Source organism: Pecten maximus, chromosome 6 (assembly GCF_902652985.1).
Source record: "Pecten maximus chromosome 6, xPecMax1.1, whole genome shotgun sequence".
Taxonomy (NCBI): Eukaryota; Metazoa; Mollusca; class Bivalvia; order Pectinida; family Pectinidae; genus Pecten; species Pecten maximus.
Window position 1 is genome coordinate 6780617 of NC_047020.1, and position 21932 is coordinate 6802548.

Genomic DNA, 21932 nt, shown 5'->3' on the forward strand with positions numbered 1-21932 from the left:
AGTATAGCTGTAAACGACAATTAACAGGTATTATCACAGTATAGCTGTAAACGAGAACAGGTATTATCACGGTATAGCTGTAACCGAGAACAGGTATTATCACAGTATAGCTGTAACCGAGAACAGGTATTATCACAGTATAGCTGTAAACGACAACACGTATTATCACAGTATAGCTGTAAACGACAACAGGTATTATCACAATATAGCTGTAAACGAGAACAGGTATTATCACGGTATAGCTGTAAACGAGAACAGGTATTATCACAGTATAGCTGTAAACGACAACACGTATTATCACAATATAGCTGTAAACGAGAACAGGTATTATCACGGTATAGCTGTAAACGACAACAGGTATTATCACAGTATAGCTGTAAACGACAACAGGTATTATCACAGTATAGCTCTAATCGAGAACATGAATTATCACAATATAGCTCTAATCGAGAACATGAATTATCACAATATAGCTGTAAACGACAACAGGTATTATCACAATATAGCTGTAAACGACAACAGGTATTATCACAGTATAGCTGTAAACGACAACAGGTATTATCACAGTATAGCTGTAACCGAGAACAGGTATTATCACAGTATAGCTGTAAACGACAACAGGTATTATCACAGTATAGCTGTAACCGAGAACAGGTATTATCACGGTATAGCTGTAAACGACAACACGTATTATCACAATATAGCTGTAAACGACAACACGTATTATCACGGTATAGCTGTAACCGAGAACAGGTATTATCCGAATTATTGAATTGCAAAGTTTTACCACTTATTCAATAATGAAACGGCCCCCCAGAATAAGGAACATAATCTTCGGGTCAGGGTCTGATTATCACATATATATATAATCATGATAGAGGCGAAGAGCAAATCAATTTTGAACTGAATAGAAACATTTCCACTAATTGAGAATTTTTTTCTATATTGCAGCTTGCGAGTTGAAAAATGAAAGAAATGTTCATGAAGAAAAGCACATACCTGTGAGCATCTAATAAAATGGAGCTTCCAGGCGTCATAATGTGATCTTTTCAAAATGGATTCCGTGGGAAGACGCGTGGAGTGTTTTCATTCATTAATTCTGTACCGTGAGAAAAAATGAAAACAATGTAGCAAATAACCTCGTTCTGTAACTACTGTTTCAACTCTTAGTCCTCCACTTGACTTCACGCTTATGATCAATATCGTTCAATCAAAAAAACTGTTCCTATCAATGTTTTTTTGGCAAAAGTTTAATATTTCTTATATTCAATTCATTCCATGTGAAAACCTTCGTTCAACGTTCAAGTGTACAGTCATGTTGCAATCGGAGACAACAAAGCTTTTACAAGTTAACACAGAGACCGTGTAAATAACAATAACACAGAGACCGTGTAAATAACAACAACACAGAGACCGTGTAAATAACAATAACACAGAGACCGTGTAAATAACAATAACACAGAGACCGTGTAAATAACAATAACACAGAGACCGTGTAAATAACAACAACACAGAGACCATGTAAATAACAATAACACAGAGACCGTGTAAATAACAATAACACAGAGACCGTGTAAATAACAACAACACAGAGACCGTGTAAATAACAATAATACAAAGACCGTGTAAATAACAATAACACAGAGACCGTGTAAATAACAACAACACAGAGACCGTATAAATAGCAATAACATAGATACCGTGTAAATAACTATACCACAGAGACCGTGTAAATAACAATAACACAGAGACCGTGAAGTAGTCAATTCATCACGTGTTAATATACCTACACAAGCAGATGATATATGTGTAATTACCAATAACGTTGAAAGTCTCCAACACTTACTATCTATGTGTGACAATTACAGTAGAAAGTGGCGATTTACATTTTCCGCCTCTAAATCTAAAATTGTTGTTTTCACATACAAAAAGAAGCCAAGTACTTGTCGAAATGTATCCTTTTACGAAAAGAATTTACCAATTGTAGATAGCATAAATCATGTTGGTGTTTTATTAAACAATAGAAACAACAATGTCGAACGTACAGAACGTGCCTGCTCCAAATTAAAATGTGGTGTAATGTCCTTAATTCGTTCTGGAGCACACCAATGTACCCTCAATCCTTTAACCATTGCTAAAATTATTAAATGTAAAGTATATCCTTCCGCACTCTATGGTTGCGAATTGTGGCAGTTAAAGAAAAATGAAATGTACATGCTTGAAAAAGCACAGAACTTCATTGTAAAATCAATTCAGGGTTTTAATGTAAGAACAAGAACAGACATGTGTACGTCATTGATCGGTTGGTTTTCAATAGAAGTATATATCAGTGTGAAAAAATTACTATTCCTTGGTAGAATATGTTCCATGGATGTTGGAGTTTTGACGCGCGAAATTTTTATAAAGTGCATATTTGATTACAAACTGTGTACTTTCTCCAGAGGTTTTATTCCCGACATTGTCAATATTTTGACAAAATATAATTTGAATTATGTTCTTGGTGAATTCTTGAAGAGTGGCTTGTTCCCAAACAGATGCCAATGGAAACGATTAGTGAATGACCATGTAAGAAATTGTGAGGAGTTTAATCTATGTGAAAGAATGAAAACTGATAAAGAATTTTCTCGTTTCGGTCTCTTGCATAATAAAATACAACCATATTCAATATGGAAATTAGCTCTACATTTCCCCCAATACAGTTCATGTTTTAAACAAATTGTTAAACTTTGTGTTGAAATGCGAGATGACGAAAATGTATTTTTGTGTCAATATTGTGGTTTAATTTACAATGATGTAATCTTACATAGCGTGCTTGAATGCTCTCATACAGAGTCTTTGCGTGACCAACTGTGGTGTGTTCTCTGTACTATAAAAGATGTCGATTTTGTATCTTACCTTAACACGTTGTCAAATTACCATCTTCTCCATGTTCTTCTTGGGGGTATCGTCAATTATGACTTATCCTCATACGAACTCGAGGACTTCAGAGTTAATTCAATCGTTATTGTATTCAAGATTCTTCAATGCAGTGGTATTTTGTAATTATTTCATATGAAAAAGAGAACTTGTAATTATTATTAATGTTGTTTTATAGATATTCATACATGTATATAAAATGCATTTGCAAGCCTACATAACACATGTAGGCACTTAAATTATATTATCTCACGTTAGACCACAGAATGAAATGACTGCTATTCATTTTCTAAAAATGAAGTACGTATATATGTGCTTATTAAGAATATAATGTGTCTTAACTTAAGAAACATGCGAAGAAATTTCCTTTACTAACATCATGTAATCATTATTATATCTGTAGTTTATTGTGTAACGCGTGAATCCTTATGCGAGAGGTGATAATGAGCGTGAATGAATTTTGTTCTAATTTGTAAATCATTTCTGTATACTCTTCACATCTTGGAGGAAATAAAGAAAGAAATAGTGAAATGGAAGGTCGGGATCTCCCCACACAAGTATAGTGTAATGGAAGGTCGGAATCTCCCCACACAAGTATATAGTGAAATGGAAGGTCGGGATCTCCCCACACAAGTATAGTGAAACTCAAGGTCGGGATCTCCCCACTCAAGTATAGTGTAATGGAAGGTCGGGATCTCCCCACACAAGTATAGTGTAATGTAAGGTCGGAATCTCCCCACACAAGTATAGTGAAACTCAAGGTCGGGATCTCCCCACACAAGTATAGTGTAATGGAAGGTCGGGATCTCCCCACACAAGTATAGTGAAACTCAAGGTCGGGATCTCCCCACACAAGTATAGTGTAATGTAAGGTCGGAATCTCCCCACACAAGTATAGTGAAACTCAAGGTCGGGATCTCCCCGCACAAGTATAGTGTAATGTAAGGTCGGAATCTCCCCACACAAGTATAGTGAAACTCAAGGTCGGGATCTCCCCACACAAGTATAGTGTAATGGAAGGTCGGGATCTCCCCACACAAGTATAGTGAAACTCAAGGTCGGGATCTCCCCACACAAGTATAGTGTAATGGAAGGTCGGGATCTCCCCACACAAGTATAGTGTAACTGAAGGTCGGGATCTCCCCACACAAGTATAGTATAATGGAAGGTCGGGATCTCCCCACACAAGTATAGTGTAATGTAAGGTCGGAATCTCCCCACACAAGTATAGTGTAACTGAAGGTCAGCATCTCCCCACAAAAGTATAGTGTAATGGAAGGTCGGGTTCTCCCCACACAAGTATAGTGAAATGGAAGGTCGGGATCTCCCCACACAAGTATATAGTGAAACTGAAGGTCGGGATCTCCCCACACAAGTATAGTGTAATGTAAGGTCGGAATCTCCCCACACAAGTATAGTGTAACTGAAGGTCAGCATCTCCCCACAAAAGTATAGTGTAATGGAAGGTCGGGATCTCCCCACACAAGTATAGTGTAATGTAAGGTCGGGATCTCCCCACACAAGTATAGTGTAATGGAAGGTCGGGATCTCCCCACACAAGTATAGTGAAATGGAAGGTCGGGATCTCCCCACACAAGTATAGTGTAATGTAAGGTCGGGATCTCCCCACACAAGTATAGTGAAACTCAAGGTCGGGATCTCCCCACACAAGTATAGTGTAATGGAAGGTCGGGATCCCCCCACACACGTATATAGTGAAACTGAATGTCGGGATCTCCCCACACACGTATATAGTGAAACTGAAGGTCGGGATCTCCCCACACAAGTATAGTGAAATGGAAGGTCGGGATCTCCCCACACAAGTATAGTGTAATGGAAGGTCGGAATCTCCCCACACAAGTATAGTGTAATGGAAGGTCGGGATCTCCCCACACAAGTATAGTGTAATGGAAGGTCGGGATCTCCCCACACAAGTATAGTGTAATGTAAGGTCGGGATCTCCCCACACAAGTATAGTGAAATGGAAGGTCGGGATCTCCCCACACAAGTATAGTGAAACTGAAGGTCGGGATCTCCCCACACAAGTATAGTGAAACTCAAGGTCGGGATCTCCCCACACAAGTATAGTGTAACTGAAGGTCGGGATCTCCCCAAACAAGTATAGTGTAATGGAAGGTCGGGATCTCCCCACACAAGTATAGTGTAATGTAAGGTCGGGATCTCCTCACACAAGTATAGTGAAATGGAAGGTCGGGATCTCCCCACACAAGTATAGTGTAATGGAAGGTCAGCATCTCCCCACAAAAGTATAGTGAAATGGAAGGTCGGGATCTCCCCACACAAGTATAGTGTAATGTAAGGTCGGAATCTCCCCACACAAGTATAGTGAAACTCAAGGTCGGGATCTCCCCACACAAGTATAGTGTAATGGAAGGTCGGGATCTCCCCACACAAGTATAGTGTAACTGAAGGTCGGGATCTCCCCACACAAGTATAGTATAATGGAAGGTCGGGATCTCCCCACACAAGTATAGTGTAATGTAAGGTCGGAATCTCCCCACACAAGTATAGTGTAACTGAAGGTCAGCATCTCCCCTCACAAGTATAGTGTAATGGAAGGTCGGGATCTCCCCACACAAGTATAGTGAAATGGAAGGTCGGGATCTCCCCACACAAGTATATAGTGAAACTGAAGGTCGGGATCTCCCCACACAAGTATAGTGTAATGTAAGGTCGGGATCTCCCCACACAAATATAGTGAAATGGAAGGTCGGGATCTCCTCACACAAATATAGTGAAATGGAAGGTCGGGATCTCCCCACACAAGTATAGTGTAATGGAAGGTCGGGATCTCCCCACACAAGTATAGTGTAATGGAAGGTCGGGATCTCCTCACACAAGTATAGTGTAATGGAAGGTCGGGATCTCCCCACACAAGTATAGTGAAACTGAAGGTCGGGATCTCCCCACACAAGTATAGTGTAATGGAAGGTCGGGATCTCCCCACACAAGTATAGTGTAATGGAAGGTCGGGATCTCCCCACACAAGTATAGTGTAATGGAAGGTCGGGATCTCCCCACACAAGTATAGTGTAATGGAAGGTCGGGATCTCCTCACACAAGTATAGTGTAATGGAAGGTCGGGATCTCCCCACACAAGTATAGTGAAATGGAAGGTCGGGATCTCCCCACACAAGTATAGTGTAATGGAAGGTCGGGATCTCCTCACACAAGTATAGTGTAATGGAAGGTCGGGATCTCCCCACACAAGTATAGTGTAATGGAAGGTCGGGATCTCCCCACACAAGTATAGTGAAATGGAAGGTCGGGATCTCCCCACACAAGTTGCACTGTATAGTGTAATTGGAGGTCGGGATCAACAACAGGAACTGTCTGGATACCAATAGAGAATTTAATAAAGCTAATTGCGGACAAAAGAAAAAACAAAATTAATATACATCTTCATTACCGTCATCAGTATGGAAAATGTAGTGATGGACATATACATACACGGATAAATGACTCTTAAGACTAATACACCTGTGTCCAATTTGTGTTAAACATCGTTTAAAAGCATCAGGTATTTAGGTAAAACGGGTGTTACAATCGGTATTTTCATACTAAATTCTGATAAGTAATATGTTTGTTTAATTATCGAGTTTATTCCACAAGCTTATTGTAGCAGGAATAAATTATTTTTTTAAATGCATCATATACACACATATATATTATGTACGTATATATATATAGAGTAAAACTTGTAGGTACTTTGTGTATCGATTGAATAGTTAAAAAATATAAATCCAACACGATAATATATAATATTGAAATGAACACAATTTCTAATGGAGCGGGTAAAAACGGTCGGTGGTTGTTTGAAGACGAGTGCTCTGCAATATTATTAATTAACCAGTAATTTGGCAGTCACATTTAGTATACATAAAATTGAATCACGCTACAAGCAAATTTTTCTCGGCTCAAGAAACGCCTAATTCGTGCAGCGGAAACCCCGACTACAAGATCAGTGCTTTGTTGACGTTAATTAGTTACTGGTTTATCGTCTACATGACTCCGCCTATTACTGGTTTATCGTCTACATGACTCCGCCTATTACTGGTTTATCGTCTACATGACTCCGCCTATTACTGGTTTATCGTCTACATGACTCCGCCTATTACTGGTTTATCGTCTACATGACTCCGCCTATTACTGGTTACGTCTACATGACTCCGCCTATTACTGGTTTATCGTCTACATGACTCCGCCTATTACTGGTTACGTCTACATGACTCCGTCTATTACTGGTTACGTCTACATGACTCCGCCTATTACTGGTTTATCGTCTACATGACTCCGCCTATTACTGGTTACGTCTACATGACTCCGCTTATTACTGGTAACGTCTACATGACTCCGCCTACTACTGGTTTATCGTCTACATGACTCCGCCTATTACTGGTTTATCGTCTACATGACTCCGCCTATTACTGGTTTATCGTCTACCTGACTCCGCCTATTACTGGTGTATCGCCTACATGACTCCGCCTATTACTGATTACGTCTACATGACCCCGCCTATTACTGGTTATCGCCTACATGACTCCGCCTATTACTGGTTACGTCTCACCGACAGTGGACCATAGTCAGTGAGTGGTCCGTCGCACGTAGGGTAGAAGTTGTTTTTTTTTATTTTGTTTTTATTTCTTTACTTAAAAAAATACATCTTTATCGTGTCAGACCTGTACCAGGTATACAAGAAGATGGCGCGTTAATGAAGCATATACAAATTAAATACCCCGCTCGCGTCTCTCTGGGGCGTGTGATAAATAACAATGTATCAATCTACCATTTTTAAAAAATCCGATTAATAGACATTGTTGTACAACATTATTGATACTCTGAACATCAGAGGCTTTGTAAAAAAAACTTTGTACTATTATGTCTTATCCAATGACGCCTCGGTTTTTCTTTGATCTTTTGTTGGCGATATATTGCATACTATGTGATATTTCAAATATCACATATGTGATATCTGAAATATCACATGGCATTTCTGATTGGTCCATGCCTCAGTCTTGAGGCGGGGCCAATTTCAAATGTGGGCGTGACAAATGAACAAAGACAGGAAATACATTTTAAACAAACTTTAATGAAATACGAGTGCCGTTTAGAAATGTTCTTTGTTGTCTTCTTTCTTCACCTTGTATGAACGTACAGCCGTGCTGCGATGTTCCGTCCTGTCCATATTGAGTTGTTCATCAAAACCTGACGAAACAGAATATAAAACCCTGTTCAGTATATTTTAACAGATCAGTAAAAAAAAACCGCATTCATGATTACATATAAAATTTAATTCATTAAAAAAAAAAAAATGGTTATACAGATTACGCCAAATATAATCATACATTTTCGTTGCACAAAAATTTTATCATAAACAAAATAGTGATGAAAATAATAACAGGACGAGTGGATAAAAATACCGATTAACCGATTCATCGATGTATTTAAACAATTTCATGGACTTTGAAAGATTCGTGACATCGTGAACGTCGAAATTTACGAAAAATATTTCATTTCACAATTTGTTCAAACGATATGATTTTAGACTTACCTGCTTGGTAAAGGGAAGTAGCGCAGGTCCTCTTTCCGGAGCAGTTACCGTTTGTGTAATTTCCCTCGAATCCTGCAGTCTTTCACATGTTTTTCACATTACCATTCAGTTTATTTACAATTGGTTGCGTTAATTCCTTGGTATCAAATAATCCAATGTCAGTAGCTACCGTGTCACTATCTTCCAGTTCCTACTCATACTTGGTCGAGGTCGGTAAACACATCGACATCAATGATCAGTACCTGATCCGCCATGGTTGACAGTCTCACTAGAAATGAATAGGCTACTGTGACAGAATATCACAGTGACAGGTTTTTATCAATTTTATAGCTCCACCCCTAGGCACGTGGGTGACAAAACCTCGGCTGTCATTGGATAAAACAGATACAAAATGGGTACTCGTGACGTATCGCATATATCACACTCGTGCTACGCACTCGTGTGATATATCCGATACATCACTCGTACCCATTATGTATCTATTACTTCACTGCTAAAAGTCTTTTTAATACACGTTACATTGAACGTTACATTATTTCTATTTTAATGAAATGACTTGACAACTTATTTCTTACTTAGCTGTATGTCAAGGGAGGTAATTTGGTAAGTCGTAATCATCGCGCGAAAGGCGGTAACTAAAATCGAAACAGTAACGATCTAAGTCATGAAGGTGTTTGACTCTGTTGTGATACGTCAAAGAGAAACCATTACATTGATTTGCAGTAAGTAATGGCAGGTGCGAGACGTTGTTGGTAAATATTCACAAATGTCTAAAATAATATCGACATTCAGTAACAACTAGGGTACTATAAAACAAGTCCATAGATATATGCGTTCATTTCACAAAGAGAAAATACGACACTTGGCATTCACTCTGATGCACCGAGCCATTCGGATTACCCGGTTTGTTTACATCCATGATCGATGTCGGCACAATCTTTTTAATGTACTCTTAAAATGTACAAGCATGCATAGTTTGTTAGCTATATAGATAGACTCCCTTTGAGAATATTGCTTATATATGACGATAGTTACGAAAACGTATTTTCAGAAGAGATACGGATACCCCCTATTTCATCGTCATTGACTGCTCAAAACAGTCCACTGTTCTGTATAAATACTGGAAATTGAGCTCACTACTGAGCAAAGTTCTTCCAGGGTGAATGAGTACGCACAAAAGAAAGTTGTATTAGTCAAAGTTCTCTTTTAGAGCAGTTTTGAAATGGTCCAGGTTTTTACTGCTGATTGTTACAGTTTATTAATAGACAGACAGACAGATTCTTTATTTCCTCAATTTTGAGATTACATGTCTTTTATCAGTGAACTAATTAACATGAATAAAGTAGAGAAAACGTGATATATACATGATACATTGCTACATTATAAGCGTTGCAGATTATTTACATAATTCAGTGTCACTGGTATCTCAAACACAGAAATTTATGTCTCAAGAAAAGTGCTAACTTCAAATAGCATCTGTTCTACGCAGTGCGCAACTCCAGTGATGCAGTTCTCCCACTCACTATCGTCTATATCCATCACCATTCTACTTCCTAGCAGAAACAAGTACTGCTCATCTTCTTCCAGCGAATCAAATTTAACGTAATCACTAACTTTCAGTGTGTTAACAACATGCTCCAATAGCACATCTCTACTGCTGAATAGATATGGACATTGCACAAGAAAATGCTTTGCTATGTTGTCTGTTTCTTTTCGACACAATTTACAAGTTACTCTTTCGGCTTCTGTCCTATACGATAATTTTATTAATTCCGCTATTGTCCACGTTAGGTTTGGATACTTCAAGCTCAATTCCCAAAGAGGATTTGGGCCAATGTGTGGGTGTATACTAGTATAGCACTTCAGTAGATAATTGTTCTCACTTTTATAGCACCACTCATTGAAATAAAACTGTTCAGTAACGTTTTTAACAAAGAGTTTCCACTGCTGATTGTTACAGTTTATTAATATATTCAGTCAATGATGGAATAAAAGAGTTTCAATGAACATCATTGTTACACATTTGTACTTGGATTGTTTTTTGGGGGAGCCTTTCTGGATGATCTTGTGTTGAATGAGAATAAAGATTTAGCAGGGATAGCCGCATGCCTGGCCGTTTATAATCTTGCACATGAATATTAGGCACTTTCTTTTCTTCCTGGTATAATGTATGGTTGCCATTTAAGTTCTTGTAGCATTTGAATACTCTGCTGTATTTTCCATAAACATTTTGGTCAAATCTTGCTGCTTGGCGTTGGATTTGCCTCGAGCTGAGCCACATCCTTCTTAAGCTTTGGGTCCCACACTTCTGAAGAATAATTCATTATCAAGCGAACTAAAGAGATGTATGCAGTTTCTTTAATTTACCAACAATGCTACCAACTAGGCAAATTCACCTTTCTTCTTATTTATTATCGTTTATTTAAGATAGAGTTCATAGATGTCACTGTTTCTTACTTTTTAGAGTAGGTTGTGCTACCGTTGATGTGTGATCTAGTTGATCTTGTGAATAAACATGATTTCTGTTTTCTTGTGTCTCTTAGTTTGTTTATCAAAGAACTTAACCGTCTGTTTTGGGTTGTCTTCAGGTTTGTTTGATCTGACAACATGAGTAGTACTACACCTGAAAGTAATGCATTGGTTTCTTCAAGGGTCCAAAAACCTGTTTATACCTTGATAAAAGACCAATGGTACTTCAGATACATTTCTTTTTGTCTTGCTTGCAAGGAAAGTATTCCTTGTTTATAGCTTTACCTTTTGACTGAAGCTTGATCACTACATTTGGTGTAGGGTACTGTGATTTATCAGTGGTTTAGTGCTGAAAGATATTTTACTATTTTGTTAAATGTTGTTGCTTATTTTATTGTGATTATATTGACAGCTGAATGACACAAGAATGAAACTTTCACGATGTACCTTTAGCTGACAATGGAAAAGCTTGAAAGGGATGTGGAATATGCTGAGGTAATTTTTGCTTTTTTTAAAATTCTGATTCTTATTTGATTTAAATATATTTATGGAAACCAGGCGACAGAATGAAAAGGGGTGATTGGAAAACGAGCGGACATAACTGGAAAAAGGTTGGCGGATCCAAGAAAGGCAAACCCAGGAAAGGCGAATCGATGGTTTAACGCATACTTTGCTCAAGTGATATCAAACTTTCAGACATTTTTTGTGGGCAAGAGGTTCTGTCTTCAATTATTGAATTAGATGTTTTCAAGATTGGCAAGCACATTAAATTTAATTCTGAGTAATACTAATGGCATATAAAAACGAAACAATTTATTTAAAATGGATCTCAGTTCATTTAACATACGACGGAAAGAACTGCATCTCTTGGTGACTCTATCCAAATTTTGAATGTGAATACAGTGAACAAGTTATTGATTTTTTCCTACACACTTTAACATTGGTTGGACGATAAAAAGATAAGGTGTTTGATGTTCATAAATCTGGAAATGTGTTATGTTAAATCTGCACTAATGCCAAATTATTAAAAAAATCGTAATACAGATTATCATCATCATTTAACAAAAAAAATGATACCAATATATTTATGGAAGATTCATTACAACATAAAGCATAAAGAAATGACCATATAAAATCAATTAAGACTATCGCAGACTTGTAATTGTTAATTGCAGTATGCATAGAGATAACCTTGATTTGAAGACATTCTATCATTAGAAACTTTCAGCTAAATTTGAAAAACTTAATAATGCAAAATGATTTATATTTCTTTTCAGTACTTGATTGAAACTGCCAAACAGAGACCCTCTCAACTTTTAAGCAAGCCAATCTCCAGCAATCCTAAAGGGTATAGTAATATAGTTTTACTTTTAGTTTTCAAGAATGGGAACTACAAAGCATAAGTTTCAACTGTAGAAATCTAATTTAATAGAATGTTAACAAGGGTACAGAATGTTAACAAGGGGAGTTAACTGAGATTCATGTTCTCACAGAATGTTAACAAGGGGAGTTCACTGTGAAAGGAGTTAGCTTTGAATTATCTGACTGCTTTATTATGCTGTCATAAATGAAAGGTTATTTCTATCCTTGATAGGAAGTCTATTCATCAGAAACTTTTGGAGCTGTACATCGAGGAAACAGGATCACAGCCAGATGACACAGTAAGTCAACGTTTTCAGAATGGTCACATAACATGTATTATTGTAACCATCTGTATATTATGATTTAGACATTAAGTGTTTGGTTTAATCCATCAGACAACAGCACATTTTGTTTTGATTCTAATACATTTGTACTATGAGTCCATTAATCAGAAAACTGGATGTGTGGGTATATCCTTAATACATGTAATATCTAATATATATCAAGTATGTATGTAAAGTTACTGTCCCTTTCCTATTTACTTACTTCTAGTTTTACTTTCCATTTAGCTCCAACTCTAGTAGTTTATCCTCTTCTTATATAATTAAATGTATATGTCGCCCGCTCAAAAAAAAGGGGGAGGGGTGACCTCTGTGAGGGGTGACCTCTGCTTATGTAGTCCTCTCCTCGACAGATAGTGCTGTGTCTGCTGCATCCACTCTCAAATGTCAAGTTTAAGCGTAAGTCTATTATCTCTAAAAGCCTTTGTTATGTTAATTTTGTTTTGTACAGTAATTTTTTTAAATGAATGAATGCTTTAGGATCTAATCCGAGCCACCAACCTACTGCCCAAGCTTGTGAGGCGGGATGGTCTGAACTGCCTGATACTGAAGCTGTACCCTGGCAATGAAGGCTACTCATTGATGCTTAGAGGTCGCAGTGGTGTGGAGTCAGAGACGTTTAAGTTACCTTACGAGGTAAATAACTGAGTCAAAGATATTAAATTATCTCGTTTGAAAAACAATGAAATGTTATATCAAAGAAGATTTAAATCCATGAAAATGAGTCGCAGCTGTCTATTAAGCTTGATACTGATATTTTTTTGCATAAAATTGTAATAGTAGCGAATCTATTGCATGAAATGTTGAGGCAAAATCCTACATTTGAAAACAATGTATAACACTTTCGTGCACATTACAGGTATCAGAATTACTGGAATACATTGATTCATCCGAGGTAAGCATATAAGTACTACTGCCATTGTTTTTGTTTTTTTATTCTCTTTCATATATATATGTAATACAAGCATGGCTGTGATATCTGAGCTTTTTACCCCAACATTAACTTTCCTATGGTTTTGGAATTTACTTGTGTGATGTATCTGTAAAACACAGAAAACTAGATATATCCCAATACTTAGCATGGAAATAACATTTATCAGCGTTGGTATGTTATATAAGTATGTTGAAATTTACAAATTTATTTTTGCTGAAGTTGTATTGAAATGAAGAAGTTATTATAAACAAATCATTGTTTTCTTACACAAACACTTGTCCAGTAATGAAAAATGCTGTGTATTTGAAATTCTTGATTGTTTTCTTACACAAACACCTATCTAGTAATGAAAAATGCTGTGTATTTGAAATTCTCCATTATAACTTTATTGATGTCTGTATGTTTCAGCTGCCCCCATTTCTGGTGGACCTGTTGGAGCGGGCTCAGGTAAGCTTCAACAATTTACAGCTATTAAAAGCTTTATGATATGTATTTGCTGAAATCATAGAATTTGTGTTGTGTACATCTCTACTAGAATGTTAACTACTACATGTACTGTTGTGATTGTCATTATGGTGTGAATTTGTTTAGAAATAGTGTTTTTTGAAGTTTTAATTAAAATAGTAGCATTTTTAATTGAACTCTGTATTGAAACACACTGTTGTATGTACAAATGTATAGTTACTACTACAGAACACATATTTTAACGCTGGAGTGATCATTGCCTTCATCTCAACTGTACAGTAAACCTTATAGAGTTACGCCTGACGTTATGATGGTATATTGTTACATCTCAACTGTACAGTAAACCTTATTGATTTACGCCTAACGTTATGATTGTATATTGTTACATCTCAACTGTACAGTAAACCTTATAGAGTTACGCCTAATGTTATGATGGTATATTGTTACATCTCAACTGTACAGTAAACCTTATTGATTTACGCCTAACGTTATGATGGTATATTGTTACATCTCAACTGTACAGTAAACCTTATTGATTTACGCCTAACGTTATGATGGTATATTGTTACATCTCAACTGTACAGTAAACCTTATAGAGTTACGCCTAACATTATGATGGTATATTGTTACATCTCAACTGTACAGTAAACCTTATTGATTTACGCCTAACGTTATGATGGTATATTGTTACATCTCAACTGTACAGTAAACCTTATAGAGTTACGCCTGACGTTATGATGGTATATTGTTACATCTCAACTGTACAGTAAACCTTATAGAGTTACGCCTAATGTTATGATGGTATATTGTTACATCTCAACTGTACAGTAAACCTTATAGAGTTACGCCTAATGTTATGATGGTATATTGTTACATCTCAACTGTACAGTAAACCTTATTGATTTACGCCTAACGTTATGATGGTATATTGTTACATCTCAACTGTACAGTAAACCTTATTGATTTACGCCTAACGTTATGATGGTATATTGTTACATCTCAACTGTACAGTAAACCTTATAGAGTTACGCCTAATGTTATAATTGGATATTGTTACATCTCAACTGTACAGTAAACCTTATTAATTTACGCCTAACGTTATGATGGTATATTGTTACATCTCAACTGTACAGTAAACCTTATAGAGTTACGCCTAATGTTATGATGGTATATTGTTACATCTCAACTGTACAGTAAACCTTATTGATTTACGCCTAATGTTATGATGGTATATTGTTACATCTCAACTGTACAGTAAACCTTATTAATTTACGCCTAACATTATGATTGTATATTGTTACAGGTTAATGTGTTCTATAGTGGCTGTGTTATTGTGGAAGTGCGGGATTACCGCAGATCTGCCAACGGTGGACATGACACGCAGTATGTACTGCTCAAACCCTCACAACAGGTAAGGCTAGCTGTCATTGATAAGTGTTTACTCTGATAAGTCATAAAAAGTATAGGCTACTGCGCTGTGACCCATATTTTCTGCTGTCACTTTTTTCTTTGAACAAACTTTGTTTCTAATTAGTTTCTTTTTACTCTGTTGTGTTTTGTTTTAATATCAAATTTTTGAATTCCTAGCTAATGTTTCCAGTAAATCTTGCTATATATTACTTTTGTAGTAAAAAGTAAAATTATTAACAGCAGTTTTTGGATTGTTTGAATGATCATAAACACTATTTTTATTCTGTAACATATCAGTTAACAGATTTCTGTGTTTGCCTTTCAGTCTTTGTTATCTGATATCTACAATTTGTCCAGTGATGGACATAGGTGGACACCAGATGACCTCTTGACCTTGGAGAGTCAGTTGATACTGGCTACAGAGGACCCTATTTGCCTGGACCCCTCCCCCTCAGTATTATTGGTGGCCAATCAGCAACAGTATGATAAAAAGAAATTCAACACCCCTTTACTGAAAAGGTAACTGGTCTGAATTCCCCTAGCCGTCATAGACAGAATCTTATTTCATATGTTAGAGATTCATTAAACAAGTGTAACAAGTATTCAGTTTAGCCAGCATCTGCAGACCTAAAAGGAAAAACAAAATCATTAATTTGAAATGGAAATGAGTGTAAGATGTTTTCTCAGGCTGGATTGATAAGGATCTTGTTTACATTTTTTTTTATTTTTTCATAAAAAATGTATCAAATTAACTTTAAATATAATCTTTTTATTCTTATTTGCAGATCTGTTAAAAAATATACACAAGCTGCCATCAACAGGAAGAGAAAGTTTGCACAGTCCGCAGCACCTAAAGAACTTCGTCTGTTAGACTTCTTACAGAAAAAGAAGTCACGCACTCACACTCCTAATGTCAATTTAAAGATAGGAAAACCGGTATTTTACATTTCTATCTCAAAATAAGATCTTTGTTACAATGTTAATTTTACATAACATGTATAGTGACGAATTGTTACCACGTTTGCTCTGATATTGTACATCTTATGTTGATTGTGGATTATTATACAGAGATTGTTTTGTATTGTTTTAGAATACAAGTGTAATACCTTTACAGTTTATTTACTTGGACATGAACATTGTTAAACTTACTAAGTTTACATGAATTGTTTGTGTGAGACGTTGAAGAAGCATTACTATTACCAAACATTGCTTGTACGAGATGTTGAGTTATAAGTAAAGATATGTACGAGACGTTGAATTATATGTAAAGATATGTACGAGACGTTGAATTATAAGTAAAGATATGTACGAGATGTTAAATTATAAGTAAAGATATGTACGAGACGTTAAATTATAAGTAAAGATATGTACGAAATGTTAAATTATAAGTAAAGATATGTACGAGATGTTAAATTATAAGTAAAGATATGTACGAGATGTTGAATTATACATAAAGATATGTACGAGATGTTGAATTATACATAAAGATATGTACGAGATGTTGAATTATACATAAAGATATGTACGAGATGTTGAATTATACTTAAAGATATGTACGAGATGTTGAATTATACATAAAGATATTTACGAGACGTTGAATTATATATATAAAGATATTTACGAGATGTTGAATTATACGTAAAGATATGTTCTACTTTACAGTCAGTGGACATGTGGCAGCAGAGACCTGTTCAGCTTTCTGTACCGGAGACTATCGATGTAAGTATCAGACGTTCCTTACTCCTTGTCAAACTCTCGTCACTCATTTCGTTCTTCTGCATATATACATAGCTTTTGATTGGTTTATTTTCTGAACAATTCACTATTTGTTTGATTGGATACTGGCCTAGGTGTTCATTACTGTTTGTTGAGTATTTTTTGATAGTCGGTACATTAGTTCCCATTCGTGTAACATAAAAATACTACAAAAAAAGATGCACCTTTCCCTATTAATATTTACGACAGAAATCTGTGTAAATCTGATTATTTCAGCATTCTCTGGACATGTAAGAAATTTGTGAAATTTTTTTCTTCAAGATCAATGTTGAATTTTATAGGTGGAGAAGTACGCAACAGCACAGGAGCCCCCTGAAATGACGTCCAACAATGTTTTGGTATGGGTGATTATGTCTCATCTTGGTTGATTCAGAGATTTCTAAAGTAGTTTGTAAAAGTTTGAAGAAATACAGGAAATGTTAAACCATGAATTTGAGTCTACACATGGCATCAAAAGATTTTCTTGGTCAGTTTCTTAATTGTTCTTCCAGATTTAGTCCCTTCTGTTCATACTCATTATGTGACACTATATTTGTTTTGCTTAAGAATCCCTTCAAAATCCAGCTATCATTAAAAAACATTGAATAAAACTTTCTGCGTGAATCTACACAGGAACTGGTTGAGGAGACTACACTGGAGCGAGACATCAACACGGAGAAGAAGCTACTAGCTCGACTGAGTATAAGGAAACGCAAATCTGATGACATATACTTTGGTACGCTGTATCTAGATCACGACTACAAGGAGAACTCTCGAGGGAAGACATGCACGTAGGTTTAGGCTGCAGTGTGTAGGCAGCTCTGTATATTAATGGGAATAGAATATTGTGATATTTGATTTTATCTGATAAGTGTAATGAGTCCACTTTTGGCATGGATGCTGCTATTAGGTGATATTAAGTTAACTCAAATTTCTGCCACTCTTTGTTTAAGAAATACAATACCAGAGTATTTTATTGACCAAATATTACTCTTGATTATTGTATATAAATATATAAACATTATCGTATATAAATATATAAATATATAAACATTGTAATTAATATATAATATTTTCAAATGTTTCAGATTCAATCTGAGAACAAAACTGGTGGTTGATAAGTAAGTATGAATTCTAAAAAGACAAGAAAATGTTTGGTATAGTTTAAAGTGAATATGTTGAAACACAATATTATTATTGACTGTACTTTTGGTTCGAACAAAGTACTGTTCCCATTACCAACTATTTCCACAGCATCCTAAAAGTGTCCCCTGTCAACCTGTCAGTCCATCACTCTGGACATGTCATACCTTGGCCCTTAAGTTTAACTAAACCATAATTATAATATTGCATGAGCTTGTCTTAAATGTTCAATAAAACATAATAAGGCAACTTACTCATTGTCTTATGTTGATAGAGTTATGATATGTACATCATTACAGTTCTGTCCATCGTCCTATGTACAGTTACCATATTTAACAGAGTATCGGCCCATGTTTGGGAATAAGCACCTCCCCCTCCCTCCCACCCCCCTGATTCCCAAATTTTGAATGGTAGTAAAACAGAAACTGACAGATAGTGTGTACATTTATTACAATTTGCTGTAGGTATTTGCAGCAGTTTAAAGAGATCTTCACAGAGGAAGGACGACGTGCAGTTAAGATAACGACCCAGAGACCTGGCCAGGCTCCCCATATAGAGTACACTCAGACTACACTGACAACCTCCGCTCCGGGGATCACAATCACTGCTGCCCAGGCTCTAATGAGTCGCCAAGCTGTGACTGCAACTCTGACAACCGCACAGGTACGTTACTGTAGGTCTAACTACTACACAGGTACGTTACTGTAGGTCTAACTACTACACAGGTACGTCACTGTAACTCTAACTACTACACAGGTACGTTACTGTAGCTCTAACGATCGTACAGGTACGTTACTGTAGGTCTAACTACTACACAGGTACATCACTGTAGCTCTAACGATCGCACAGGTACGTTACTGTAGGTCTAACTACTACACAGGTACGTTACTGTAGGTCTAACTACTACACAGGTACGTTACTGTAGGTCTAACTACTACACAGGTACGTTACTGTAGGTCTAACTACTACACAGGTACGTTACTGTAGGTCTAACTACTACACAGGTACGTTACTGTAACTCTTACTACTACACAGGTACGTTACTGTAACTCTAACTACTACACAGGTACGTTACTGTAGGTCTAACTACTACATAGGTACGTTACTGTAGGTCTTAACTACTACACAGGTACGTCGCTGTAACTCTAACTACCGCACAGGTACGTTACTGTAGGTCTAACTACTACACAGGTACGTCACTGTAGGTCTAACTACTACACAGGTACGTCACTGTAGGTCTAACTACCGCACAGGTACGTTACTGTAGGTCTAACTACTACACAGGTACGTTACTGTAGGTCTAACTACTACACAGGTACGTTACTGTAACTCTAACTACTACACAGGTACGTTACTGTAGGTCTAACTACTACACAGGTATGTCACTGTAGCTCTAACTACTACACAGGTACGTCACTGTAACTCTAACTACTACACAGGTACGTTACTGTAACTCTAACTACTACACAGGTACGTTACTGTAGGTCTAACTACTACACAGGTACGTTACTGTAACTCTAACTACTACACAGGTACGTTACTGTAGGTCTAACTACTACACAGGTACGTTACTGTAACTCTAACTACTACACAGGTACGTTACTGTAACTCTAACTACTACACAGGTACGTTACTGTAACTCTAACTACTACACAGGTACGTTACTGTAACTCTAACTACTACACAGGTACGTTACTGTAGGTGTAACTACTACACAGGTACGTCACTGTAGGTGTAACTACTACACAGGTACCTTACTGTAGGTCTAACTACTACACAGGTACGTTACTGTAGGTCTAACTACTACACAGGTACGTCACTGTAACTCTAACTACTACACAGGTACGTTACTGTAGGTCTAACTACTACACAGGTACGTTACTGTAACTCTAACTACTACACAGGTACGTTACTGTAGGTCTAACTACTACACAGGTACGTTACTGTAACTCTAACTACTACACAGGTACGTTACTGTAGGTCTAACTACTACACAGGTACGTTACTGTAGGTCTAACTACTACACAGGTACGTTACTGTAGGTCTAACTATTACACAGGTACGTTACTGTAGGTCTAACTACTACACAGGTACGTTACTGTAACTCTAACTACTACACAGGTACGTTACTGTAGGTCTAACTACTACACAGGTATGTTACTGTAGCTCTAACTACTACACAGGTACGTTACTGTAACTCTAACTACTACACAGGTACGTTACTGTAGGTCTAACTACTACACAGGTACGTTACTGTAACTCTAACTACTACACAGGTACGTTACTGTAGGTCTAACTACTACACAGGTACGTTACTGTAACTCTAACTACTACACAGGTACGTTACTGTAGGTCTAACTACTACACAGGTACGTTACTGTAGCTCTAACTACTACACAGGTACGTTACTGTAGCTCTAACTACTACACAGGTACGTCACTGTAGGTCTAACGATCGCACAGGTACGTTACTGTAGGTCTAACTACTACACAGGTACGTTACTGTAACTCTAACTACTACACAGGTACGTCACTGTAGGTCTAACTACTACACAGGTACGTTACTGTAGGTCTAACTACTACACAGGTACGTTACTGTAGGTCTAACTACTACACAGGTACGTTACTGTAACTCTAACTACTACACAGGTACGTTACTGTAGGTCTAACTACTACACAGGTACGTTACTGTAGGTCTAACTACTACACAGGTACGTTACTGTAGGTCTAACTACTACACAGGTACGTTACTGTAACTCTAACTACTACACAGGTACGTTACTGTAACTCTAACTACTACACAGGTACGTTACTGTAGGTCTAACTACTACACAGGTACGTTACTGTAGGTCTAACTACTACACAGGTACGTTACTGTAGCTCTAACTACTACACAGGTACGTTACTGTAGGTCTAACTACTACACAGGTACGTCACTGTAACTCTAACTACTACACAGGTACGTTACTGTAACTCTAACTACTACACAGGTACGTTACTGTAGGTCTAACTACTACACAGGTACGTTACTGTAACTCTAACTACTACACAGGTACGTTACTGTAGGTCTAACTACTACACAGGTACGTCACTGTAACTCTAACTACTACACAGGTACGTCACTGTAGGTCTAACTACTACACAGGTACGTTACTGTAGGTCTAACTACTACACAGGTACGTTACTGTAGGTCTAACTACTACACAGGTACGTTACTGTAACTCTAACTACTACACAGGTACGTCACTGTAACTCTAACTACTACACAGGTACATTACTGTAACTCTAACTACTACACAGGTACGTTACTGTAGGTCTAACTACTACACAGGTACGTTACTGTAGGTCTAACTACTACACAGGTACGTTACTGTAACTCTAACTACTACACAGGTACGTCACTGTAACTCTAACTACTACACAGGTACGTTACTGTAACTCTAACTACTACACAGGTACGTCACTGTAACTCTAACTACTACACAGGTACATTACTGTAACTCTAACTACTACACAGGTACGTTACTGTAACTCTAACTACTACACAGGTACGTTACTGTAGGTCT

At 37.0% G+C, this 21932-nt stretch overlaps 1 protein-coding gene across 2 annotated transcripts in view; it reads left to right on the plus strand.

Annotated features, from left to right (window-relative positions):
• Positions 1-9192: 9192 nt before the first annotated feature.
• Positions 9193-21932, plus strand: part of LOC117328836 (transcription factor SPT20 homolog) — a 28410-nt gene continuing 15670 nt past the window's right edge. For both annotated transcript variants that reach the window (XR_004533057.1, XM_033886408.1), the window contains exons 1-15: positions 9193-9240; positions 11370-11452; positions 12235-12305; positions 12552-12618; positions 13141-13296; positions 13520-13555; positions 14003-14041; positions 15363-15470; positions 15795-15988; positions 16255-16405; positions 17132-17188; positions 17527-17583; positions 17858-18015; positions 18313-18345; positions 18832-19030. Coding sequence is in view for 1 of the 2 variants with exons in the window: in XM_033886408.1 (XP_033742299.1) it covers positions 11417-11452; positions 12235-12305; positions 12552-12618; positions 13141-13296; positions 13520-13555; positions 14003-14041; positions 15363-15470; positions 15795-15988; positions 16255-16405; positions 17132-17188; positions 17527-17583; positions 17858-18015; positions 18313-18345; positions 18832-19030 (1362 nt within the window). In the remaining variant the exon portion in view is untranslated. The remainder of the gene's footprint in view (positions 9241-11369; positions 11453-12234; positions 12306-12551; positions 12619-13140; positions 13297-13519; positions 13556-14002; positions 14042-15362; positions 15471-15794; positions 15989-16254; positions 16406-17131; positions 17189-17526; positions 17584-17857; positions 18016-18312; positions 18346-18831; positions 19031-21932) is intronic.